At 39.4% G+C, this 27,701-nt stretch overlaps 3 protein-coding genes across 3 annotated transcripts in view; 1 reads left to right on the forward strand and 2 right to left on the reverse strand.

The window, feature by feature from the left end:
* Positions 1 to 490: 490 nt before the first annotated feature.
* grcc10 (gene rich cluster, C10 gene) lies at positions 491 to 6,043 on the reverse strand. The gene is made up of 4 exons (XM_036582226.1): positions 5,895 to 6,043; positions 4,716 to 4,798; positions 3,347 to 3,523; positions 491 to 1,950 (listed from the first exon to the last, which is right to left on the reverse strand). Exons 2-4 carry the CDS (start codon positions 4,765 to 4,767, stop codon positions 1,811 to 1,813), a joined length of 369 nt encoding a protein of 122 aa, XP_036438119.1. The 5' UTR covers positions 4,768 to 4,798; positions 5,895 to 6,043; the 3' UTR covers positions 491 to 1,810.
* Positions 6,044 to 6,058: 15 nt separating this feature from the next.
* saysd1 (SAYSVFN motif domain containing 1) lies at positions 6,059 to 9,010 on the forward strand. Its single transcript, XM_036582225.1, has 2 exons — positions 6,059 to 6,264; positions 6,976 to 9,010. The coding sequence occupies exons 1-2, from the start codon at positions 6,079 to 6,081 to the stop codon at positions 7,306 to 7,308; spliced, it is 519 nt and encodes a 172-aa protein (XP_036438118.1). The 5' UTR covers positions 6,059 to 6,078; the 3' UTR covers positions 7,309 to 9,010.
* LOC118816277 (dynein heavy chain 8, axonemal-like) overlaps positions 8,322 to 27,701 on the reverse strand; it is a 41,620-nt gene continuing 22,240 nt past the window's right edge. The window contains 38 exon segments of the mRNA XM_036582804.1: positions 8,322 to 8,609; positions 9,311 to 9,432; positions 9,662 to 9,851; positions 10,103 to 10,255; positions 11,035 to 11,191; positions 11,378 to 11,538; positions 11,632 to 11,733; positions 11,812 to 11,928; positions 12,363 to 12,518; positions 12,647 to 12,799; positions 12,901 to 12,974; positions 14,503 to 14,705; positions 14,860 to 14,978; positions 15,085 to 15,206; positions 15,336 to 15,526; positions 16,118 to 16,370; positions 16,582 to 16,687; positions 16,780 to 16,962; positions 17,123 to 17,278; positions 17,881 to 18,036; positions 18,210 to 18,381; positions 18,492 to 18,619; positions 18,957 to 19,094; positions 19,325 to 19,540; positions 19,690 to 19,857; positions 22,456 to 22,632; positions 22,721 to 22,824; positions 22,917 to 23,035; positions 23,435 to 23,661; positions 25,291 to 25,455; positions 25,575 to 25,728; positions 25,825 to 25,955; positions 26,035 to 26,157; positions 26,365 to 26,557; positions 26,711 to 26,874; positions 26,981 to 27,045; positions 27,048 to 27,089; positions 27,259 to 27,472. Of these exon segments, the coding sequence (XP_036438697.1) occupies positions 8,322 to 8,609; positions 9,311 to 9,432; positions 9,662 to 9,851; positions 10,103 to 10,255; positions 11,035 to 11,191; positions 11,378 to 11,538; positions 11,632 to 11,733; positions 11,812 to 11,928; positions 12,363 to 12,518; positions 12,647 to 12,799; positions 12,901 to 12,974; positions 14,503 to 14,705; positions 14,860 to 14,978; positions 15,085 to 15,206; positions 15,336 to 15,526; positions 16,118 to 16,370; positions 16,582 to 16,687; positions 16,780 to 16,962; positions 17,123 to 17,278; positions 17,881 to 18,036; positions 18,210 to 18,381; positions 18,492 to 18,619; positions 18,957 to 19,094; positions 19,325 to 19,540; positions 19,690 to 19,857; positions 22,456 to 22,632; positions 22,721 to 22,824; positions 22,917 to 23,035; positions 23,435 to 23,661; positions 25,291 to 25,455; positions 25,575 to 25,728; positions 25,825 to 25,955; positions 26,035 to 26,157; positions 26,365 to 26,557; positions 26,711 to 26,874; positions 26,981 to 27,045; positions 27,048 to 27,089; positions 27,259 to 27,472 (5,862 nt within the window).

The following is a 27,701-nucleotide window of genomic DNA, read 5'->3' on the forward strand; positions in this document are numbered from 1 at the left end:
CTGAGGAGTTCCCCATTTTCATATTCAATAACTCATATTCAAATAATATTATACTAAATCTGAGTGGCAGCACACTTTCTCGATGAAACCATCCGATTACTGAAGCAATAAGGAGAGTTTTCAGTATGAAGGACATCCGATTACAGAGACGTGCAGATGCCTTTGAGCACTTTTGTGACGTAGAGGTTCTAAATGACCCAAATCTTTCAAAAGTGCATCAGAACTAAAGCCACGTATCCCTTAGAAACGGATAAGCCTGGTGTAATGACATATTTATTGTATATATATTTATTTATATTTTAAATGTATCTTTGTTGATCATATCAAGGTTGGAAGCAAAACAAGCACTGACTAATACTGATATATATCTGCACATACTAAGCCAAATTTAATTTTATAATCTAAAGGACTGTACTGTGATTATAGGTTAATACTAGTTGAGATGCATGTTTACAGTTTAAAGCATTTCTAAAGTCTTACTATCACCGGGTTGGTCCTGGTAAACATGTTTATTGCACACAAGGAATTAATATACATAACACAATGAAAAATGTAAAAAGATACTTAAAAAAACCTTAACAAAAATGGGAAAATTAGTGTTTTGCTAAATACCTGTTAAGTTAATGGGTCAGCTGCACTAGACACAGCACACATACTAATGCAACGTCCTGCTGCACAAGAAGATAAACTCAACTACAAAATTTGGCAGAGGTTCTAAAGTGTGTCTTAAGCAAAAAGCCCACTGGCATCACTCTAATTAAGAGTCTAAGAGCTCAGATTGTGCCTTTATGATGATAGTATGAGGTGAGACTGACTGATGGAGGAAGGAGAACTCTGAGAACTTAAGCTGGAGTTCTGGGCAGCCTCTGCTTGGAGCTAAAAGGCCAGACCTGCCTTTTTAACTGTGGTAGGACTGACGGACAGGACTGAGAAGACGGAGTGGTGGTTTGTAAAACAGAAGGTAGAGATGAGAATGTAAAAGACGTTAGACTGGAAGGAGGGGTTTCAGGCATGCTCCTAAATTCTGTTATTCCACAGCTCCATAAAATGCACCATGTTGATCTTGGTAGGCACAATTGTAATTGCAATTCAAGGATCACTTCAGCAACTGTCCACTGGCATCTATTATAAATGAGTTTTGAGTCAACAGGTTAAATTCTTTTCTGCAGTGATTGAACATAATGCTGCTGTGAGAACAAAACCTCATCTCCATTTTGGCCGTTTTTCAGTTTTTGACATAATTTGAAAATACCTATTGCCCTTTACATTGTGTTCTTCTCCTGTTAAATGAGGTTTTGTTCCGACAGCAGCGATATGCCACAGATGCAGCAGATAAGAGATTAGGTTGAAAAGCACTGAAATATATCTTTAAGCTGCTGTGTGGGATTGTTGTACTGCTGTAACGTTCAGTGCAGCTGGGGTCATTTTTTCAGCTGCAGGGTAAAATCACATAACTGTGAGGTGGAAATTGAGCTTTTGGGTGTTTTTGAAAACTCCAGATTTCACACAGATCTTCATAAACTTAATTCCTGTTGTTTCTTTGATGTGTAAATCAGAGAGTCTGTATCTGATCTGTGTGAAACCCCCTGTACAGGTAGCAAAAAACTCTTATACAAGACAAAACAGAATAAATATGAGCAAAACGTGAAATGGAAATCATTCAGAGGCTGGAATGACATGGGAATATGATGTGCTTTTTAAAACCGCTTCATGATTTGCGTAATATTTCCGTTTCCAGAAGAGAAACACAGAGTGTAGATCAGTCTGGGGAACACAAAGCTGTGTTAGTGAGATGCAGATTTCAGTTCGTCTATGAAGCTGGGATTCCACCACCAATCGGCGGGGTTGACAGAGGCAGCAGAAGAAGTGACTTGAGCTTGACTGACATGGCAGCGATCTCCGGGTCTTGAGATTCATACATTTTCACCAGTCTGGCAAACTTCAACACACCTGTAAACCACACAAAACAAGCACTATTTAAGCCACGTGTCAGGCTCCAGTCCTCGCAGGCCAAAACACTGCAGACTTCAGCACAACGCCTCTTTAAACACACCTAATTCAGCTCATCAGCTACTTAGCAAGGCCTTCATGAACTGAATTCAGAGCGTTAGATGAGGGTAAACGCTGATCTCTTTGGCCCGGAAGGTCCGCAGTTTGACATGCGTGATTTAAGCTGTTTATTGTACTGTTGCTTTGTCTTTGTCCAAGAAGTAAGAACATGTATATGTGCACATGGCAATAAAATTACTGCTCTAAATAAATTACTACTACAGTTCTGCACTACTTGCAAATTCGCAGACACCTAGTCATCCAGTGGTTCTTCTGAAATGAAGAGTATTATTAGTGAGTTTGTCCGTCTTTGCTGCAGTAACAGCCTCTACTCTTCTGGGAAGGCTTTACACTAGATGTTGGAGCATTGCTGTGAGGCTTTGATTGAGCATTAGTGAGGTCAGGTACTGATGTTGGATGGTCAGTTCTGGATCACTTTCAACTCATCCCAAAGGTATTAGATGGAGCTCCATCACTCCAGAGAACACAGTTCCACTGCTCCACAGCCCAATGCTGGGGGGATTTATACCCCTTTATAAAACCTTCATTATCATGAAATATTAGCTACTGATTAACTGTTGTACAAATAACTGCAATTAAAAAATTAATTGTTTCGTTCATTTTATGTGACTAAGAAAGTCTAAAGCAGCTAAATTGTCTTCTTCGCTATCTTGCTCTGCAGTTAACATGAGAATGGTACTGGACTGTACGGTAAATTAGAGGTGGGTGATATGGCAAAGATTTCATATTGTGATACTTCAAGAAATGTTCACGATACATGATCTCACAATATTTATTTTTCACACATCTGAACTGAGAAAAAAGGGCCAACAGTGCTACATTATAAAAATACTGTCAAAAATACAATGATTTTATTTCTGTTTATTTGGCCTAAGCCAACTAATGAAAGTACATCCGGCTCACATTACGCTTGTTATTATACGATATGATTGTGAAATCTAATGACTGTGTAAAATAACTGTGGTCAGATTAAATAACTGCAATTATCTCAAATAACTGCAATCAGCCGATTATGTAATAACTGTGACAGGCCTGCCCCCTAAGCTCATGCGTAGCATTGGGCATGGTGACCTTAGACTCATGTGCGGCTACTCCAGAGTGTCCCATTCTATTGGTCAGTGCTTTTCTATGGGGATTATATTTGGTGTGTGTGTACAGTTAAATGTCTTTGTCAGTGATGGGTGCACCTTAAAATAGCTGAATTCACTCATTAAATGAGCTGTCTGGATAGTTTTGGACAGACAGGGTGGATCTGCTGGTAAAACGTGTCATTCACCTTCTCCTTCGTTGTTGAAGCCGTAGGCCTTGATGACCTCTTGCTGGATTTGTGTAGCTACAGGCAATACGAGCTGCAGCATCTTCCCCATGTCATTACAGGCACTCTCTCTGGCCTCGTCCATTCGAGCTGCATTCTCAGGCACTGAGAAAGCCTGGATGACCTCACTCAGGACAACTAATAAAGAAAAATACATGGATTACTGCTTACATTAAAGTTATACTGGAATGAGCTTCATCAGGACTGAGAGAGGAGAGCAAGAGGCTAAAAGAAAAAAAAACACCCCTCTGTAAAACTGCCGTCCCTTATTGGGTTAAAGGAGAATTCCACCTAATTTTTAAAAAATTTCTACGTAATTCAAATCGCTAAACTGTAAACAGAGTGATCCAGAGTGGTTTGGTGTGAAATGGGCCTTTTTTCTTTACAGTGGTGGTGATAGGAAACAGGGGTCGCCATGACTACAACACAAATATAGACATTTTATTTACTGTCTAAATTTCAAAAAGTTTTAATTGGTGACTATTTTGTCCTGTCCTGCATGTGCCTCTCGGTCACAATAGCTTAGACCAAAAGCTTATTTCAGAGATATCATAAAGCAATGTCTCTGACATCAGGCAGTGAATTCATAACATTACATATAATAACTTTCTGTGAGGGAGCTTTTAGAGATGGACGTCTGGTTCCTGTCACCACCAGTGTGAACGAATCTGACTCGGTAAGTTTGTCTAGAACAGAGCCTTTCACACCAAACCACTCTGAATTACTCTGTTTACATCTGAACCATTTAATTTTTTTATTTTGCTTTGTTTTATGCAATAATTCATAGTGTGTATTTTTATATACTGTGTATTTATTACTTATGCTGCTCTTTAAATTACCTTTCTTTGCCTGTTACAAAGCTGACTCTGTGAGATATGCACAAGAATTCCACAACACCAGTACTGTCCTATACCAGTACAAATGGCAGTAAAATCTCTTGAATCTTGAATTATGTGGAAGGTGTGAAAAATCAGTGGAATTCCCCTTTAACGGCGTAATGTGGCACAAATCACATAAAGGCGTATATTATTAATATTTAAATCAGAATTGACTTTTACACATCACTTTGCTTTGGCTGCACAACACAAGGGTCAAAGCCAAAGCCTGCTCATCCTCTGTGTAAGGAGACTTTGCCCATATAGAGACCCCACCAGTGTTCCCTCATTAAAGAACTTACTAATATGTATATGTATAGTTCATGTAGCAAAGCAGCACCAAGAGTCCTTGGTTTTCTTAAAAAAAATCTCTGGGTGTGTGTGATAATAATAATGATAATAATAATAATAATAATAATAATAATAATAATAAAGAGATGAAGATGCTCTTCTACCTCTGGCCTGTTCTATGGTCAGAGTGGGCTGCTGGGCTGGAGCTGATGCCATACCGGCAGGTCAACCTCTCAGGTCTGTGACACTGAAAACAATCACTGATTTGTAATGACAACATAAAATCAACAGGCACACAAGACAATGAAGAACAGATCAACCAATAAACATACACTCTTGACGAAGATGATTCGTCAAGGGTTCATTGTTATAGGCAACCGTGAACCCTTGACGAATCATCTTCGTTTCATACTTAAATGGTTCTTCGCATAGTTTTCCATCAGTCTTCGAACTGATGGAGAATATATTGTATATATTGTATTCTATATACGGCATTTTGAAAACTGTTCTGAAGTTCTAGCTTCATAACACCAAAAAGGGATCTGCTATTGCTACGATGTCAAGCTTGTAACAATAGAAGACCTTTTTTGGTGCTATGAAGCTAGAACCATGTACAACATATTCTCCATCAATCTGAAGAACCATTTCACCATGCGAAGAACCATGAAGCATGAAATGAACTCCTGGCTCTAAATAGAACCATTGTCTTTTTAAGAGTGTATAGTACCACAGTAACGGTCGACATAGTTAGCATTAATGAATGTAAATATGAGAAAGCAAATCAGCGGCCGCTCCAATAACCGAACTTGTGTACTAACTAGTGCCCCTGGCTAGTGCGTAGGGTCCGTTTCAGATCGACAGCGGACAGAACTATTGTACGAGCCAGAGTTACATACTTTAGAACTACTTCATCAGGTTTGTAAAATGAGGGGAAGAACAAATATAGTGTGGGATCCCCGGACTGGGATTATCAACTCCTATATCAAGGGACTAAATAAAATAGCGTCTACAAAATGTTCTACTCTAGATCAGGTGTAATGCTTATGTTGATTTATACCATGTTTACAACTCGCATATGATTAAGAGAGAAGACAGTAATCCAACTGAAAACATTATTCAATAGATTTTAAGTTTATTCGAACTAAAAATGAATTAGCTAGTGTACTAGTGTGCAGCACGCAAGTTCGCCAATGGGAACACAGCCAGCTTGTGTTAACGCTATACAGGGCCGACCTGCGCTGTATCTACAGTTACAGTACCTCCTGCGTCCTCTGTAATTGATCACTGTTCCTCATCATGTGAACACTGTGTAATGAGTGATGGTTAGTTGTTTCTGTACTTACAGTAAAGCGCTGCTGGTCGAAAACAGAGCCGAACTGCACACAGACTCCCGACAGTAAACACACCGGTGCGTCGCTGAAATCTGACCGTGTGCAGCAAAAAAAGCAGGAACTGTTGGTGCCCTTCGGCTTGTCCACTGAGCTAATCGGTTTCTCTTTAAGTTTTGAGCCCTTTTAATGTATAAACATGGAGCAGAAGCTGGCAGAGTTCAGAGCCCGAAGGAGAGCCGAGATGGAAGCGGAGAAAAGCGCACAGAAAGAGAGACGTGAGCTGCAGAAGGGTCCGACTGAGCCGCTGGTGGAAACAGACACGTCAGACTCTCCAGCAGAGGCACAGAAGAAAGCAGAGAATACAGAGAAAGTCAAAGAGAAGGTTGTGTTGACAGTTCACTGCTCTCCAGAACACAGACTTAGAGCACAGTTTATAGTTTAACAAAAAGGTACTGCAGTATGAATGTTTTATTCCAACTACATCACTATGCTGTTCACTAAGGAAGCTCGTTTCCGCCACAGGAAAAATATATAGCGATTTAGTGTCATCATAGTCAAGTTTTACATAATAACGACTTAGTATCTCATAATCATGACATAGTATGTTATAATAATGACTTAGCACCTCATAGTTATGACTTGGTGTAAGTCGATTATTAGATGCCAAGTCAATTATGAGATTGTAAGTCATACTCATGACATAGCAAAGTGATGAGATACTAAGCCATAATTGTGTAAAACACACATTTTTATGACTTACTAAATGGCTGTAGGTTATATTTTTTCCGGTGCCGTAAACAGGGCTCCATAGTTTACTTGGTTAGATCAACACTCCGACTCCGAGGTGGTTTGTGACTACAGATACTGCTGTGTAAAGTAACTGTTAGCCGGCTGCTTTTGTTCATTTTTATAGTTCGTACTAAATATAAACCGGGCTAACAAATCTGCGCGACCTTAATGAAGACCTGGATGCTTTTTTGAGCGAGTTGAAATACGTTTTGCTGATGTGTTTTTTCAGAAATTATTTAGGCTATTGGATGACTATTGCATTCTAGTATTTGTTACTAATGTTAGCTTTGCTTTTTTTCCCCAGGAAGGCTCTGATTGGCTGCTGGACAGTGCTCTGGGCCGCTGGCTGGGTGTGCAGCGATTGGCCTTTACCAACCTGACCCTGCTGAAAGTGCTGCTTTGGCTGGTGTTACTTGGCCTTTTCTCTGAGCTTGAATTTGGGCTGCCATTCTTTCTCCTGTCTCTGTTCTACTGGATCTATGAGGGTCTGCGGAGTCCCACTGCGAGACAACCCGGAGAGCTCAGCGCTTACTCTGTGTTTAATCCTGACTGCCAGCCAATCTTGGGCACTTTAACTGCTGAACAGCTAGAGGGCGAGATGGGGTACAGACCCATGGCCGACAGAGTGAGGTCATGACGGACTACTGAAAACTGGTTAGAACACTGCTGCAGAAGAAATGGATGATGTCTGCATTGTCCAGCTTTAAGACACAACTAATTTTCTGCACACATTACCTTCTGGACAGTCTGAAACAGAGGAAATCAAAGAGTGACTAATATGAGGAGGGCTAAAATGTGAAATATTGTATACAAGTCATGTTTGAGTGCAGCTCCCACATATAACTGGAACTTGAATGGGAGATATGACACAGAAGAAGTCTGTACTGGAGTAATGTCCCCTTTGTAGATGATATCAGCCTTTTTCATGAGTGACCTAGTTTTGTTCATGTAGCAATAAACAATATACATAAACAATGCATTTATAATTGTTTAAGCAAACATTCACAAATATAGCTAAAACATAAACCTAGTGCCTTAGTTACATACACTCCCACTTTTTCCCTGCACCCAAGTTGCATTATAAACTTTGGCGTTTTGTCAATGTAGTGACATCTCGAAATAAGGCTTTCTGAGCAAACAGCTTTCAGGGCAATTTACTGGATATGGGTGGTTTAAATTTTCTCTTGATAAACTAATTCATAACACATGACCCTATTCATATGCATTTGATTATTAGCTGTATGTCTGTATAAATATATATGCACATCTATATTTGCATAGACAAAACATCCAGACAGCATCTGCCCTGCTGTCAAAACAGGTCACTCATGAAAGGGGCCACTAGAAACACAGCGTGATATGTAGTACAATTTATCATACATCACTTAACTTCTGAGTACCACTGTGTATAGATTTTAACAGTTTCAAATTGGCAACACTTGGCACATGCACAACAGCAGACAATGCAGAATGCTGGCCAGTGACAGCTGTTTAAAGACGTACATAAAACTCCTGCTCTGGACTTTCAACTGCTATTGATCATTTAATTATTTTTGATAAACAGCATTCTCTCTGTCTCCAAGAAAATCAGTTTAACTAATTAAAAAGAAAACAAACAAAAGCATTCATGTTTACGTTTACAAACTGCTTTCACTTAATATCACAGAGCAGTGCAACCCCACGCAGTATCCAGTGGTCAGGTGGCTGTACTGTGCGTAGGACTATTCCTGTGATGTAGGTGAGGTCAGTACGTCTTGGTTTCTTGTAGATGGGGCATATGTAAAGCTTAGGATCTTTAGGGGCAATGGAATTGATGGCAAACATGTGCACTACAGGAAGAGGGGTGAACAGCACTTTGGGTGTGGATTCCGTGAGGCGACAATTCCTGCGGTCCCAGCCAGCCCCATCCAGGTACAGACCATACACATACACTCCTTCCTACAGCATAAAGGAAGCAGTGGAATCACAGTTAATAATAGGGATGCACCAGTGTGGAATTTCTGGGTTGACAATAACAAATATTTAACACCTTGTCACTGGCAATATTTAGATCAATAAAAATAATGATAATCTTTTTTTATTTTAAGGCAAGCTCACACTAGATGGGTTAAAAATTAATTAGTGATTTATTTTACATTACATTGCTGTGACATAGCTAAATGAGTGATGTCAATTGCTGTGAACATCTACATGACTGTATTTAAATGTTATATATTACTTAGCAGACTTTCACAGCTACTTACAAAAGTAGGTGAATGTAGCATTACAGGCTTGTCCAACGACTTTTACTAGAATAGCTGTCTGTGTATATTTTTTAATAAAGCAGAGCAGGAACTGAACCCTCATGTTTTTTTTTGCAGTGGGAGTGTGGTGTTATTATCTACTATGCTCTTCATTTGACTAAGCTGAAAAGAACAGTCAGCAATACCGACTATACATGCTGCAGTGTGCGCAGACTAAGAGCAAGCTGTACAAGTATTGCTTGTAATTACCATCTATAATACCAATATTGGACAGATGAAATTACATTTATAATTTTGCATTACTGGTCAAATAGCATTCACTGTGACATACTGTGCACCCTTAATGCCCATCATCTTACCAATATGCCTCTTATACTTGTTATATGTTAAACTTACGGCTGGTGAAGCAGTGATCTCTTCCTTGGTTTGCTTCAGCACTTCATTGTGCAGAGTAACTGTGTCCAGAGCCCAGCCTTTGTGCGCCCTTGTCACCTCCTGCCTCATAGCTGTCAGGAAACCTGCAACACAAAGTTACTCATTATTAAGTACCTAAGAGATACTAGGTGAGTTAGGAATAATTATACATTTGAATTACATTTTTTTAATGGTTATTGGTATTTTGTCATGAACAGTAAATTATATGGTGTAAATTTCTTTATGAATCAGTGTAGCAGATACATATTAGGTGTACACAAAAAATCATATTGCCTATAGATTTTGTTTATATAGGTCCATATGTTAGCCTACCCTGAGGATTGAAAAAGCCAGTCATCCAGAATGTTTTGGGCCTGCCCTCAAAGACCCAGCTGTGAAACTGAATATTTCTCTCCAACAGTTCAGTGAACCAAAACCCCAAGGTAGATGATTCCCAAGACAACTTCTTCCACAAGTTTGGTACACGAGCATCAAACATGTTGTCGAGAGCATCCCTGAGGTTCTAAATGAAAATACAATATTTTAACAGGCCACAAAATTTATTTAAATGAGCTAAGAATGTATAACATTTATAAAACAATGGTGACACAGCCAAACCAAACAGTACAGATTTCAGCCTGGTTAACAGTTGTCAGAGATTCAGGGCAATCTGTTATGGTCATGTTGTACAGATAAGAGACAGATGTCAACAATTAGAAAATTACTACCACAAGAGGGGAAAAAAATTAACAGTAAACATCAAATAATTCTTACCTCACTCATAATAATTGTGCCCTCAATGGCCAATTTAAGGTCATTCAAGCTAGTGCGCAGTACACTAATAATCCTCTGCATGCGGTCAACCTCTTGACGCAGGAAGATGTTCATGGAGTTCAGAGCTCCCATTTTTCCAAGTCTAGCTTTAACCTGTTCAAGTAAAAAGTTACAACAACTGCTAACTCTCATGTGACTATACTGAAAGTGCATGCAAACCCAACATTACCAAAATATTGGGTATGGTTGGCAAAAATGAGCCTGAGTGCCATTAGGGTCTTGTGCCTTAAGCTTTTTGGTCTAGAACTACTGCCGGTTTATTACATGCCAGCAAATCTGGACTGCACCAAGAGATTTGCTGATTTGAGAGTAGGAGAGCATACCAAGGTGATTTATTACCAAACCATAACAGCCTAATAGACTGTGCAGCCTATGTGTAATGTCAGACATACTTGTTTAACAAAAAAGTGACAAGTTTTAATCACAAACCTGGCTTGAGACCCTGGCAAGTAGTGGGTCAAATGCCAGTTTTAACAAACTTCAAGCCAGGATGTAAGTAACTGAACTGACACAAGCAATGTAAATTATGCATAATATATCCTTTAAATGAATATGCCATCTTAAGCTATACCAAAATGGTTGAGTATTTCCCAGATAGGCAAAAGTAAAATATTATGCACTGCCTTACTAGCAACAAGCTTGTATGATGATCAGATAAAGATAGTAAAAGGATACAGAGATGTTCTCTAAAGTTCACAGATCAGGAACCTTAAATTGCCTCAACAATGACATTTATGGTAAGCGACTCAAAAATGTGAAGGAGAAAAAGGATTTGATTCAAATATATCAGTGTAGGTCTTTCATTGTTTTAAATACTGTGAATTCATAAAAGAAAGAGAGAGCTAGACCGTGTATTTGGTAGTAATGAGTACCTCGTGGGGAACATAGTTTGGAGGAAGTTTATCCAGCATATCCTGAGCAAGGCGATAAACAATTGATTCTCGGGTCTCACCGGCGCCACCACCACTCTCTTTAGGCTGAATGTTAGTAATAGTGTCCAGCACTTCGGCTGAAGTGTTCGATTGATACCTGTCAAAATGAAGCAAGAGAAAGAAATCTGAGACCATATAAACTGTTGGTCACATTAAATAGTTTATGATGGAATGTTCATTAACCTGCTCTATGTTGCTGTGTTGCTTCCTTTTATCAATAGAGAATGTATATGTGACAATGTATACGAGTGTAAGAATGTGCAGATGCCTTGCTGAGCCTTACGTTATGTCAGCATTAGGATGCAGTCCAAATACTTGAGGACTGTCTACAGCTGGCAGGGTCTGAATGTATTCCAGGTATTGATCAACTGTTTTGCATACTGGAATCTTGTAGCCAGTGTAGAAGCAGAATGATGGATCAAATATTTTGTCATTGAACCACACCTATTGAACAGAAGTACAGTTTAATACAGTTCACTTTTTCATTCAAAATCTCTTATCATTTTATTCAAGTTTGGTGTTCAAGGGAAAACATACTCGTGCAAAACAGTTGAGAAGTCGTTTATCATAGTCATCTGTGACTCTCCCTCCGTACTGCACTTCTCCAAGCATGTAACGCACTGTAACCCATGATACTCCCTGCAGGAGAATGCTAAACAAGTCAGCACCAGTACAGCAGACACCATAGCTTATGACTTTTAAAAAAACACTTTGGACCTTTTTAGGGCTGCATTCGTCCAAGTGGTTCTGAATAAACTGCACACTTGCTGTGAAGTCTGCTGAGTTAAATTCGTAGGGAATATTCCAACCCAGGGGCCCAAATTTGCGACGTTCCTGTGAAATTACAGATTAAAATAGAGCATCTAATAATTTGATACTAAAAAAAAATTTCACGATACACGTGTCACAATATTTATTGTTTCAGACATACGATCAGTTGGAACTGGGAAGAAAGAAGTACCAGTAGTACATTTTAAAAAATACTATCAAAAACTGTGAACAAAATTTTTATTCAATATTTGGCCCAGTATGTTGCACTAAATTCAGTTAAATAAAACTAATTTTGCTCTCTTCACAATAAAGCATGCAGTTGGTCAGTATTCTACAAGTTCTGACAATATACATGCTATGTTTAAAAAAGCATACTGTATTGTGACATAATCCATCACGACAACGATATACACTGATATTGCCCAGTCCTAGGTTAAAATGTCTGCATGCATTATTTTGTAAAACCACGCAAGATGTCTAAGCCAAGACACAATTACCTGCACAACAGTGTGTAAAAAGGCAACACTGTAAAGCAAGGGTTTCCACATGGGCAAGTTAATGAAGTCTAACTGTTCCTTAGAAATTCCTACAAAGGTACGCTTCAGTCCAGCTCTGACTCCTTGGGGAGGATCATTGGTAAACTTGATGGAGGACTGTAAAATGAAAAATACATTTTCCCTTGATAAACCTATAATATTTCTTAATAGTAATAAACAAACAAGAATAAAAAACATGTCAAGACATTGTAATCGTGTATGAAGAAGTGGAGAGTAAACAGAACCTGCAGCAAGGTGATGGAAAAGCGACTGTGGGGCTCTGTGGTGATCCAAACCCTGAAGGAATCATGCATAGTCTCAACTGTGCTCACTGTCTCCAGCAGCTCATCCATGAACTCAAGTCCTAGATGGCAGTTCTGCAGCAGGACCCAGCCACCCTGAGTGCCAGCAGCCATACAATGTTATTTCAGATGTTGTTCAGTTCTTATACATGATATAAATGTCTTTCATTTATGTCCTTAAGCACACATCCTCTTACCTGTGCGATAGACATCTGCACTAGCCTCCTTGCATGCACCTCTTGGCCCTGTCCCATTGATATAGCTTTGCATTCTAATGAAAGCCAATATTACACAAATCATGAGTTGATTTAAAACAGCAAAGTCAGTATGAGCCAAGGTGAACCACTGATCAGCTTTTTTAAACAATCAGAGCCTGAGACCAAGCCTGCTTAAGCTTCCAGTCTTCAAAGCTTCCCATTCATCAAAGAATGCGGTCTTTATCCCATCCACCAATAAGGCAACATTAAAAAGCAAACTACTCCACAATAATCAAAGTATTGCATCATTATAACAAACTCTAGACCTATTTCTATGCCACTGCATGTTTATCTCAAGCCTATAAACACTGCGAGTTTGGACCATGCTTTAAACATCTATTTGCAACAGAGACTGTATGATTGTAGGAGAGGAGAAAACTCAGAGACACAGGGAAGAGGTGGGGTGGTGGTGGGGTGCAAAAACGTTATCAGGAAATATAAAGTAGAGATTGAAATTCATAAGAAATTTTGTGATTTAAAGGAGGAGGAGCTGCAGCTGTGCCCCATAATATTTTTGTTAATTATGCCATGGCAATAAACATAACATTCTTATATTCTCTTCTTGTAATATTTTATTTCAACAATTGCACTCTTCTTAGAGCACTTAACCCCTTTAAACTCTAGTATGTGGCCCCACACCTCCAATTCCTCACACTCATAACCACAGTACGTACAGTGCCATGCAAATGTCAGAGACTGCTCTTCATTTATTTAATTTCCGGTCAATATGGCCATTAAGTTAAAGGAAAATATGTGAAAAAAACAGGAACTTCCTGGAGTTCAAAAGATTAGTAAAAGAAGAGAAAATGGAATGGAATTGTGAAAGACCTGGTAGACACCAAAACTGTCCCCATTAGATAAACAGCACTTAAAAGTTTTCATCTTTGAGAGAGGAGAAAATCAAGCTGCTTCAGATCTTAAAAATCCACAGGTATTTTTGTCCATCCTTCCACGATGAGAAGACGACTCAGCGCTGAGGGTCTGAAAGGATGTGTAGCTGTCAAAAAGCCTCATTGAGAAAAGGAAACAGACACATCAAACAAAGAAGCTCAGTATAACTGAATGTGTTTGGGATTACTTGGATGCAACATCTCAGACTGAACTTGGTGATGTCTGAGCAGACTTACTTGAAATACTGAAAGTGAGTCTTCCGAAAAGAATGGAAGCCGTAATAAAGGTAAAGGCTGACATTAAATACTGAAAATTATATTATAAAATTATAAAAGTTATATTTAGCTGTGTAATTCTGTGTAATTCTCTCTTGAATGTGTGTTTTTTTCTTTTTTTTGGTTTTTTCTTTTTTTGACTGGAAATTAAACTGATGAAGGTTGGTCTTTGACTTTTGTACAGTACTGCACATATTTTTTTTTACATAAACTGTTTAAGGGGTTAAGCATCTGAAGCTTTAAATTGACTGTGGTAATGCAATTGCATTGGTGCACATGGTTTAAGCAAACTAAAAATGAATTAATTACACACATTTAAGAAATGCTATACTAAAGGTGAAAGTAATGTGTAATCAGATTTTTTTGTTGTAATCACCTAATTTTAGCTTTTTTGCTAACGCCTCGATTTGGTTGGTTGGATCAGAACCCATGGACAGGAAGCAGATCAGAGGAGTGCGTGGGTCACTCTCCTCCCAGGTTGCCTCCAAGTTCAGAATCACAGGCTCAGCAAACCTCATGCCCATTGAATCTCCTACATATTTCCGGGCCTGAGACAGTGTGCGGTCCGGACACCAGGATCTGTGGAGATGGTGTGAGTGAACTCAACACACACAGGCAACTTTACAGTGGCAAAGTTAAGCTGTTAAACATGTACACATGCCACTCTAGAACATCAGAGAAAGTTGTGTAGAGTGAAAGGTGATGTGTAAAAATTAGTTCATAGTCCAAGAACCTTATGAGCAGCAGTCTGTGAAAGACATCCAGTGAGTCATTATACCCATCTGGAATGACACCGTCCTCTGGCGCATCCATGTCAAACCATAATTTCCAGCCCTTCTCGCTGCGGGATACCTTGATGTTGTGGTATAAGCAAAAATTATTTGGCCATTAGTTATGACTACCAGCCTATAGCATTTAGTAAAACAGTAGTTTTTCAATGTAATACACGCTTACTGACCTGGTTCATAATTTCTGAGAACTGGGGCAGTTTGCTGAGCTCAACAAGGTTGAGCCATGTCATATCCAGGATCCAACGAAAGGGTTTAGAAGGGCAAGCTTTCAGATCCAGAGCGGCACCACCTTGACACACAGTCAAATCAAATAAAAACATACACAATACAATCTGAGTTAGTAAACTGGCAACAAAAGAACATCATGATGTTTGTCATTTACTGCATCGTTCACACTGAATTGAATTTTTGTCTGCACCTTTGATGAGAATCTGAAACTCGTTACGTTTGACGCTGCCTTTCTGGAGGTCAATCTTGAGAGCCAAGAGCAAAGTGAAGATAAACTTGTGATTCTCATACAGCCCTCTGACTGTGTATCTGAACACCTCGTTGGTCAAGTAGTCAATAATGTTCGCAATGCGCTTCTGAGTCAAAGGAGATTTTTCTGACCTTAATGAACAGAAACAACACAAACTAAATTACTTTAGAGAAAAAAAATATGTATAATACTGTGCAACTCTAACCTAAGCAAAAGCTATTTCACTGAAGAGTAAACATTTATTTGCATAGAAAAACACTAATATTAGAATAATTACAAATAATATTAATACAATGAGTAGTAATTTTATGTATATAAATGTGTTCATTTAACCCTTCACAAACCTCTCCTCAAGCCCAGTTCTACTGGTAGCTATCATCCAATACCTAGTTTGACTAATCAATCGGGGGGGCTGATGATGGAATTTAGTGAATCTATGTGGTGGCTGGGGTCACCAAGGAGAAATCTGGAACTAAACCTGTGCTCTTCTAACCGGCTGATAATATACCATCCTCCTTTTTTGATAAGAATTTTTTGTTATTTTTTTCCATATTCATGTTTATTTGTATTCATTCAAATGTTATATAGTGTTACACACTTACTTTCCAAATAAATGGTTTTAAACAATTTGCTTAGGTTCCTAAGCCTTTTGCACAGTACTGTATATACAAATAATGTATACAGAAATAATAAAACAAACATAAAAAAAAATTCAATAGTACCTTGCCATGGAGAGATCAAATATTTTGAGAAACTGGGCCAGGGAAGTCTGGTACATGACATTGACCATGCTCATCTCTGTGATGAGGAAGTATAGGGTGCTGCCGCGAGAGGCAGCTGGTCTGTACTCTTCCTGGGCTGCGATGATCTTCGCCTCCGTTTCAGCTGCCACATGCAGCTTTTCACTCACCTCTGCAGCTGTTTGCTTAGTGACACTTAAGATCCCAATCATAGAATCATCATCTACCAAAGACCCTAAACACGAACAAAGAAGGATGCAAGAGAGTTAAGATACGTCAGCTATAGAGATACTGAGCTACAGAGATAAGTAAGATACACAGAGTTATAAGGACTTAGATAAAGAGACGTGTGGACATCTTAACTTACCCACCACCTTGCACTCTCTGCATATTACTTTACAGATCCCACAGAATGTCTTTAGAGGAAACAGGCTCATTCAAAGTACCTTTCGTGGTGCTAAGTTTGTATAGCAAATTATCCTCCAGCTCCTTCATCTTCCTCTTGTTCGCTGTGACATCTTCCAAAAGCTTCAGTCTCTCAGCTTCCAGTTCCTGTAATAACACCAGTGAACATGCTGTTGAGTCACAGAACTGCATAATTGTATCACGTGAACATAACAATTTCAAATGGCTTACAAACTTACATATTTCTCAGTGAGAATGACTCTTCCTAGCAACTGGTTTTCGAGTCCCTTCATCGTCACTGTGAAGTCAATGATGGATGTCTTGGCACTGACCTCTGGTGTGTATGCTGGGTTTGGCAGCTTTGTGGTGATGTACAGCTGGAAACCATCCATGATGTCTGTTTCTTTATCTCCAACTTTGACCTGTCATATATTTCATCACTTTATTTACAAGTAATGCAGACACAGTCAAATTCACAAGAACTCTTGGCTATTTTGCTTCTCAAAGCCTTGCAGCCTCTAAATAATCCAGCGATCATCCATGAGTTTTTAGTATGGTTCTTACACATATCTTTATTATTACCTTGTAAGTAGACCCTGACTTGATAAAGTTTTTCTCAAGCACATTGTCCAGGGCTGGGTCAAGCTCCTCATGTACATCTTCAATGAGCAAGGGGCGACCCAGGGACAGACTGTCGTCGAGGTGAGTTCGGAAGAACTTGTGATTCAGAGATGTAACCTTGGATGGTGAAATATAAGATTAAATCAATCACATTTATATCGTAGGATACGAGTGTATGCAGTAACCAAAACTTTACAACAAATTTGATATACTTGTTTGCCATAGTCTGCATTGTTTGCTCTATTTCATTGTATTGCTTCTGTTTTATGCTTAACGTAAATTGTCCATAATTTGTATTCCAGATATTTTCTGAGACAAATCAGATGAAGTGGGTACGCTACTAATTAATTGCTGCTAAAATAACATCTGACTGGCTAGAACAGCAGGAAAAAACAGCTGGCTTGCAGAGATGAAATGCAGACTAATGTGCAAGTTCAAAATGACACTAATGGTCTTACCAGGAAAAAACACTTTTCTGTGCTTTGTAATATTGATCTTATAACAATGTCAGACTAAATTATACAGTTATTTAGTAAAAGTCAGGGATCAGTAGATTTCTAGGGTTTATTTTGTTCAAAATTATCTCAAAATTTCAGAATGGTCAAAATGAACATCTTGGCCTTGCTAGTTTTAAATGTCACCTTTGAAACACTCACAGATCTTTTCCAAAAAATGTAGTGGAGTGAAGCACAATGAAGCTGTTCATTAACACATCTAACCTGGAGGTCATTAGCCTTTTCCTTCTTTTTAATCCACGATTTGCCCTGAGTCTGTGGGTCAATGAGTAGAGGAAACCGGGTAGCCTTTGTGACAATGATGCCATTCTGCACTGACAGATCATCTCCTGGAAGCCCCTGAAGATTCCATTCACTTATCTGATAGAGGAAAGAAAAGGAACGCCCTGTAACAATGTCCTTGTAAACATGTTTAAGGATAAGGAAGGCAATACAGCTCTCCCTGTGAATTTATCTTAAAATGTAATATCAGGTCACACATGTTTTCAGGTCATCAGCATGTCAACAAAAAGTATAGTAAGAAATGTTCATACTGTAGGCTGGTCAACCAGCATGGAGATTAAATTCAAGTTTTCAGTGAAGGGGATTTTCCTCTTTCGGAGCTCCGCCTCCCAAATGTCCTTTAGTAGCATGTTGCGGAAAGTCTGGTTAAAAGGGCCGCAGTAAGACAAGAAGCCTGTCAGCTGCAAAACGTCTCCAACAAGCCTTATTAAAAAGATTAAAACAAAAAAATTAACAACGACTGTAGCAAACTGATACCGGTAAGAGCTAAGTGCTTCCTGACTGATATATTGTGTTCATTCAGGGACACCTGCCTGTTTATTTGTGATTTAAACTCTTTGCTCTGATCAGTCCAGCGTATTTTCTCCTCACTTAGCCCATCAATCAGAGCTGAAGCTGCCTGCATTTTATTCATGCACATTTGTGCTCCATCCAGCAAATCCTAAAAACAAACAATAACCTACCTCTCAGTCTCTCTCACTGAAAAGTAATAGGTCTCATTTGTCAAAGGCATGTTTTAGACTTAGCATTAATCTGTGACCTGAATGTAAATTTAGGATGTATAACAAGAACTTGCTAACAAAAGACAGCAAATTATGTTAGAATCCATCCTGAAGTCATCCAAGGAGGAAACAGTAACCAATTAATGCTCTTCGTTCATCAAGTACTTATATCAGTAAAATATACACAAAATATAATTATATATAATATCACAAAAATATAATTTAAAGCACATAATTTATCTACTAACTAGAATGTTTACCAAGGTTCGAACATACCTGTTTTTCCTTCATGGCTGCATCAAATTTCGCCTGCACTTTGTCCAACTCTGCCTGTTTTTCATCCAACTGAGCCTGGGCCTTAGCCAGTTCTGCATTAGCTATTGCCAGCCTACCCTCCTGAACAACTAAATTAGCCTTGACAGAAGAAACAGCATTTACATGTTATTTTACATATTTCTTTAAATTTACATTTTTACATTTGTATACTTTTTATACTGTTTTCTTTTTTATGTGTAATCATGTGCTGCTTTTCATCATTGCACACTTACTGCATCATGCCACTGGCCTCAGTAAGCTGCTCATCTTCACCTTTGTGGCTTGTGATAACAGGTAATCTTCACAGTAGTCAGATAATGAGATCTTACCTTTAGGGGCAGGACTTCCTTATTGATTCCAAAGAAGACGGCCATTGATTGTGTCCAGGAAAGCAGACCAGCCACATTACCACACACTTTCTTGGCATTCTCTAGTGTATAGTCTTCCATCTGGAAGTATGGCTGCAGCAGTTCAACCATCTCCTCATTAATAGTGTCCTTTGGAAATTGCTGGAGTGAAGTCATAAATCCACTGGCACTCATGAGCTTTGGAAACGGACACCACAACACAGTTTAAAGCACTAAGGTGCCAACAATGACCGAGCGTCTGAGAATGTCCATTACAAGTACAAAATACCAAATTACACTATTCAGTGTTATGTGACGCTTTCAGGTAAATGTTGAAAGGCTTTTACCTTTAGTGCCTCACCCCAGGAGGGCTTATGGCAAGGCCTCTCTGGATCCATAGTGACAGAGTCCAGCTTTTTCCGGAAGAGCAGCAGACAGCAGTCCATGATTCTCATGATTAAGTGAGGTGGCTTTGCCAGCTTTCTCACTGTCGCAATATCTGCTGGCTTGATGGTCTGTGGAAGACATTAATTCAAAAATAATTTTAGTTATATCCTAGAATTTCCATGTAATGAGTGTGATGATAGTCAGCCCCTGCTCTATCTAATAATCAGCATAAGAAGCTGCTTAGGGCCCTGCAGCCATCAGGGAGCCCCCAACAACTTCTAGGTTATTATTGTACTTTTATGCTGTCTTGCAGGTGGTGAAGCACTTGGCCTTTTGCCTCTTGATAACTAATTATTTTAGCTTATTTTAGCTGATAAAATGATGTTGATCGATTTTCATTAGTGGTTCATGCACTTTTAACTGCCTCTTTCTTCGACAGTCGACTCTCAAGCCCGCCTCGTTTTCTTGGCCCTCCAATCGCTGCTAAGCAAACCGTTGCATATGCCTGTATATTGATATACATAGTGGGGTCCAAAAGTCTGAGAACACATTGAAAATCTGGAATTTTTACATGTAAACCTGGAAATAAACAAGAATTTTGAATACTTTAAAACAAAGAAAAGTTGACAAGTAGAATGAAGAAATATTCAAGATTCTGCACTAAATCACTATTCAAATTTAAGCAACATTGTCACACCATATTAAGGCCTTTGCACAAAAATTGTGATGATTATGTCAAACAGTCAACTGCATGAAACATGAAGAGGAGTCAAGAGGAAAAAGTTATACTGCCTAAATATATAAAGCATGTATAAGGATGGAAAAGCAATGTTGTCACCAGAGTTAGATACCTTTAAGGTTAAATTTAACTGAGTGAGGGGCTCCCGAGTGGCGCAACTGTCTAAGCGTTGGCCGTATCATCAGGAGGTCGTAAGTTCGATCCCTGGTGATGCTACAGCCATCCGTAGCCGGAGTTCAAGAGAGCACAATTGGCCTCGCTCTCTCTGGGTGGGTAGGATGGCTCCTCCTTCTCCCCCCATCACTCAACGCGATGCTAGCCAGCGCAGGCGTCTGCAGAGCCGGTTTGTGAGGAGCCTGGCCACCTCCTATCCCCCGCCCCCCATTATATCAAAAACAGGACTGCTAAACAGCAGAGGGCGCTTGCGAGTGAGTCCTCAATGAATGGGAGTTAATGGAACTAAACGGCCAAAAACGAAAAGTTAAAATAGTTTCTAATCACTTGCCCAGAATGTTTCTTTAATTTTAGAAAGTAGAAGGATGTATTTCACTAAAAAAACTAAGCAATCTTACCTATATGTTTCCTTTTTTCTACAGCAAACGGGTTTTGGGAAGCAGAAGGCGGGCATTACTGCTAGAGTGTGATGATTGATTGACGAGCGGAGCAGCTCATTGGCTGTTCGCGCTCACTGACGTCATGGACATCCATGAGGTGCCGTTTTAAACTCCTATAGCTCAAGTTTAAAAGCTCTTAAAAATATAACAGCGGTGTTAAAATGTTTTATGTTGTTCTGTGTTCAGGAAATGATCGCATTCTTTTACATTAAAAATGTTTAAGCATTTATAAGCTATGATTTTGCTCAAATACTCCATATCAACCCATTCATTTTGGACTCACTCGGGAGCGCCCTCTAGCATTTGAGAAAACTGGAAGACATTGCAGAGCGGTAATTCTCCTCTCTACAAGTTCTCTGGCGTCTGTTAGCTGACGTAACAGATCTGGCGGTTGGCACTTTCCTCCGAGTACGTTCAACTGTCCAATGACGTTGTGTGAGCGGCAGCTCGAAAAGAAGTGGTGGCACTTCACAGGTCTCGGAGGAAGCCTGTGTTAGCCTTCACCCTTCTAGCGCTGATAGTATCGTGTGATTGGGGGAGTCCTAACTAGCGGGTGGAACTGGCGACGACTAAATTGGGGAGATAATTGGGTTAAAAAAAAATAAATAAATAAAAAAATAATGAGTAAGAAATAAACACTGCATGGTGAGACAGACCCCTGGGTTCTGAATACTGTTATTAGCTGGTCTCTGTTTTTACAGCACATCAGTTGGCCCTAAAAAAACTTTTGCTTCCAAAAAGGCTATAACCAGCCCTGACGACAGTAACAGTGTCTTCTGTTCTGATACAAGCTCACTCTTTAAAAGTATGCAGAAGAGATGGGCATGAGTGGATCATTAAAGCAATAAAGCAAGAGAGCTCTCTAAGCAAGAGAGTTTGATAACTACCTATTTAAAGATTGTGCTGTGTGCTTTTGGCATCTATTCAGTATTTATCGTCAGTCTCCTCATCATAACATATTCTCAAACCCTAATTTGTTTCAACACAGACTGAATGCTGGGGACCTGGGTTTGCATTGTGCTAAATTTTATTTAGATGTTTTAGCAGTAACATTTATTCCTCATTGCTCAGAAAGGTATTCATACAGTACTCTCCTTAAGCATTTAATGGGTCTTAGCTACTTACTGTTTCGAAGCAATTAGGAAAAAAAATAAAACCTATAAACATGCTCACTAACTGAAATAATCATGTTTGGCTGCTGACTGATGACCTAAATACAGTCAAATACAAACTTGTATCTATATGCTTATATAGAGAGACTGCTCATTTAGATCCAATGTGAATCTAATGGTTACAGGATTTATGCAGTTAAACTGAAAATTTGAACCAATGTATCTATGTACTGAATGATTTGTTACTGATTCTTGACTTACATTCAAAGCTGCCTCAGCCTCCTCAAGAGCAGGTTTAGCTGCCTCCAGCTTATTCTCTGCAATCGCCTTTTCCTTTTCTATTTCTTGCACTATCTTGAGGGCTTTATCTTTCACAACCTGGACCTCATTTTTGACTATGGAAGCTGCCTCAGCACTCACAGTAACCTCTGCCAGGACCTATACATTTATGCATCTGATGACTCAGTGCTCTATGAAAACAAGTGAAAAAAAACTGCATGCTTTTCTCAAAATATGGTTTGTATACCTTATCTGCTTTGACAGAAGCCAATGCAAGCTCTTTCTCTTTCACTACTAGTTCTTTTGACAGCTGGGCCACAGATTCACTGGCTTCCATTAGTTTAGCAAGACCTGTGATACAAAGTAGGAAATGCTCATACATATAGAAACTTTGACAGTTTAGACAGTAGCTGAACAATTACTGAAATGCCCCAGGATCTTACCAACATTCATTCGTTCAGCCAAAGTGTTGATGTAGCCATATTTTTCGGTGTAGACCGTTTTATATCCATTAATAAATGACAAGTAGGATTTGGGAGTGACGTGTGTTCTCCTTCGAAATCTGAATGAAAGGATGAAGTAAAGAACTAAAGTGAAGAAAAAACTCCCTAAGAACAAGAGGAACCATGGTCAAAGGAGAATATATCTTCCTCTGGCCCAAATAAGACGTAATTATGATGAGAATCAAATGTATGGATGATTTAATGTTACATTTCAGAAAATAGTATAAATGAATTTAGCAACATAAACTAAATTAACGCTGTGACAAACACAGACTATACAGTAAGAGTTCTCTAATGTGAGTATCGAATTGTACATCAACAAAACTTATGTACCTCTAATCGATATATCATATTAACATTTACATTACAAATGATCATAACATGCTCAAGTAAGTCAAGTCTTTAGCTTTCTTGGTGAAAAGCTACATCCATAGTTTTGGCCATTCTCCTTCTCATACCTCTCAAAGTAGCTTTCACAGGCTGAGGAGACTTTATCATGATAAATGCCCATTGTCTGGACAACTGCAGTCTTCACATCAGGGGAGCAGACCATATGGAACCCCGAGAGGTAATACTGAGACACAGCAACCAGAGCCTCACTGGGCCAGGGGGTAAACCAGTCCATAGTGCAGCCTGATATCAGTCCAGGGAACTTTAGAGAGCGTGTACGGAACTTCTCCCCCACCTAGTCAGACAATGAAATGACGCGAGTCACTATAATATTTTTACTGTTTCACTTGTCATGCTGCCCTGCGATGGACTGGCGACCTGTCCAGGGTGTATCCTGCCTTCCGCCCAATGACAGCTGGGATAGGCTCCAGCACCCCACCGCGACCCAGAAGGATAAGCGGTTTAGATGATGGATGCATGGACTTGTCATGCGATCACAGAACATACAACTACGGAACTATGACAAACAATTTCTACCACCATATTAGCAATTTTATACACTCTGGGCCTGCACTAACATATGCAACAGACAGCTTTTACTATTATTTGGACAAGATTAAACGACAAAGAAAGAGGTTCAATCAACTGAACAAACAGAATGCAGAACAGCATAAATAAAACTTCAGTAAACTTTAGTTACAAGTGCTTAACAGAAATCTAGAAGTGCTACATATACACTATATTGCCAAAAGTATTCACCCACCCATCCAAATCATTGAATTCAGGTGTTCCAATCACTTCCATGGCCACAGGTGCATAAAACCAAGCACCTAGGCATGCAGACTGCTTCTACAAACATTTGTGAAAGAATGGGTCAATCTCAGGAGCTCAGTGAATTCCAGCATGGTACCAAGAAAGGATATTCCACAGTCAACTGTCAGTGGTATTCTAACAAAGTGGAAGCAATTGGGAACGACAGCAACTCAGCCACGAAGTGATAGGCCACGTAAAATGATAGAGCGCGGTCAGCGGATGCTGAGGCGCATAGTGTGCAGAGGTCGCCAACTTTCTGCAGAGTCAATCACTACAGACCTCCAAACTTCATGTGGCCTTCAGATTAGCTCAAGAACAGTGCATAGTGAGCTTCATGGAATGGGTTTCCATGGCCGAGCAGCTGCATCCAAGCCTTACATCACCAAGCACAATGCAAAGCATCGAATGCAGTGGTGGGCCACTGGACTCTAGAGCAGTGGAGACGGGTTCTCTGAAGTGACAAATCACGCTTCTCCGTCTGGCAATCTGATGGACGAGTCTGGGTTTGGAGGTTGCCAGGAAAACGGTACTTGTCTGACTGCATTGTGCCAAGTGTAAAGTTTGATGGAGAGGGGATTCTGTTGTGGGGTGGTTTTTCAGTTGGACTCGGCCCCTTACTTGCAGTGAAAGGAACTCTTAATGCGGCATACCAGAACTCTTCAGCATATGAAGAGATTTTGGACAATTTCATGCTCCCAACTTTGTGGGAACAGTTTGGAGATGGTCCATAAAGACATAGATGGTGTTTGTTGTGGAAGAACTTGACTGGCCTGCACAGAGTCCTGACCTCTACCCGACAGAACACCTTTGGGATGAATTAGAGCGGAGACTGCGAGTCAGGCCTTCTCGCCCAACATCAATGTCCAACCTCACAAATACGCTTCTGGAAGAATGGTCAAAAATGTGGAAAGCCTTCCCAGAAGAGTTGAAGCTGTTATAGCTGCAAAGGGTGGGCCGACATCATATTAAAGCCTATGGATTAAGAATGGGATGCCACTCAAGTTCATATGTGTGTGAAGGCAGACGAACGAATACTTTTGGCAATATAGTGTACGTGGTAAGCACTGACAAGCCCTTACATTGTGATATCAAGCAGAAGGGTCTGACTTACCGGGGAAAAGCACAATACAACATGGAGATTCTTTCTGGCACGGGTAATGAAAAAATCATACAAATTGTCAAAAGTTGGTGGCACTCGAGGCAACTCCTTTTTCATCACAGAAATGAGATTCTGTGCTATCTCATCTAGTTCATCTCGAGCAAACAGGTTGGACACCTAGAAATGAGTTTTACATTGCTAAGAAGCAGCACTTTAACATTTATGCTGGAAATGAAAATATAATGCACAATCCACTTTATGTACCCTGAATTGATAAACATTAGAGGGAACTTTACCTCCCCTGAGGACAGCACATTGTTTAGATACTCCAAGAATGCCTCATCTTTAATCTCATTGTCTGTAAAGATGAATGCGACACCTTTTCCATCTGCACCAGCGGTTCTAAAAAGCACTTTCAGGTCATCTATTAAGTTGCTGGTGTTATAAGTTCTGAGAGACAAAGCACAAAAATCAGTACAAAACATTGATTCATTGTAATTCACTGTCCCTTTGCTAATTAATAATTGTCAATGTCATGCAATTTACCTGGTAAGTGTAATCTGAAACGTGTTATATCCAGCAATGTAGGAGGCTAAACGAGTAAGACTCTGCTTTCCTGATCCTCCCACTCCTACAAGCAAAGCACTCCCGCCATCAGTCCGAATGATGCGGGAAATCTGCATCAGAGAGAAACTATAAGTTTCCAACAAATAAGAGATATGCTGTGAGCAAAGCCTATAAGAACACTACGCTGACCTTGATAAGGTGAGTCATTGCATCAGCGAAGAAGACAAGGTCTAGATGGGATCCACGGATAGCCTCGTTGTATTGGCCTTGATAGAACCGCAGTTTCTCTGACAGGAGCTCAAAATTTGGCACCTAAGACATAAGTGTAATGTGGATTATATACGATTTGCATCGAACATACATAAATCCATACCGACTCTAACTATGCTTAATTAATAACGTTTTTTAGCAGATCACTCAATATGTATAATTACAGCTAAGCGTTTGTTAAGGAAGTAATGTTGATAGCTTTTGTATACTTTGTATACAAATATAATAGTTCAGATATACAATATGTACAATTTCGTAGATTTTAGGAGCATCAAGACAAGCATCATCAGCTTCTTCTCCTGTAGGCTCTGGGGCCTCTCGCAAAAAGTCCACAAAGTAAGGATCAGGATGGATCTCTGGTACTAATGCAGGATCCACATGCTCCTGGATGACTCTGGCTATGGCTTTCTCTAACCAGTCCTTATCCTCAATACACACAAACCTGGAGAGGAGATAGAGTAAACATATGATAGTTTGCATTTTTATATGATCTGAATAAGTATTATTGAGTCACTGAAACACATGATAAATGAATAATGACAGAAATGTAATTTAAGGAACCTAGAAAATAAATTAAGTAAGGTTTTAACTTCACCTGTCTGCAATTACTCGCATGCATTCACACTTGAACAAAGCCAGCAGAGTTGAAATTTCATTACATTCTTCTGCTTTGATTTTCAACATGCCCTGCCAAATTCTGGACAGGTCTCTCAAGTTAAAGAAATAATGAAACTTTGAGGGTGTAGGTAACATCTTGACCTGTGAAACAAAAAGCAACTTGAGAGGAACATCTGTAGAGACTCATGAGATCATTCATAAGTGAAGTATGTACAGTGTGGGGGCAAAAATTGACTGATATATTTACTTTTGTCCATTGCCAAAGAATCCGGGAGGCAGGTACCAGATGTTTTACCATTTCAGAAATATTGACTTAAAACCTCTGCATTCATGGAAGTATCCGCAGCCGATGATTCCTATTAACAAACAGATGGATAGAAATTTATATTTAGAAAAAGCAAAGCATTACGTAATTTGCAAACACACAATGTTGATGCTCTTATCACTGAGGTTGTTGTGTTGGCTATTAAGATCACATCTGTGAAGTCCAATGTATAAATTAAAATTACGTCCTCAGGCTATTACCAAAGATCATGTCGATGGAGGGGTTCGCAGGAAGAGTGCAGTTGAACACTGTAAATTGCCTTTTCAGTCTCTGAGGAATATCATTTCTGCCACCTCCAGGGTGGATCATGGCAGCCATCATTTGAACATCCTCAATGGTTGTAAAATCACCAGGCTTATCCAAACTGTACATGCCAGACATCTCCATCATCTGACGCACTATTTCATTGGTGATCTATACAAATGAGCCAGAGGTGTGTTAGCTTGCACCAGATTTTACCTGCCATACGTTTATTTCTATATTTAGAGATAAAGATTAAAAGGAAGAAATAGTATCTTTTGTTTACCAGTATAATAAAGCTGTGGCATGTTTACAAGGTCTAATTTTCATATGTGGTATGTTTACAGAGTCCAATTACTTGTTGATATGGAAATAAATAACTGCTTGTGACTAAGTCAGTGGA

This window comes from Colossoma macropomum, unplaced genomic scaffold (assembly GCF_904425465.1).
Source record: "Colossoma macropomum unplaced genomic scaffold, Colossoma_macropomum, whole genome shotgun sequence".
Classification (NCBI taxonomy): Eukaryota; Metazoa; Chordata; class Actinopteri; order Characiformes; family Serrasalmidae; genus Colossoma; species Colossoma macropomum.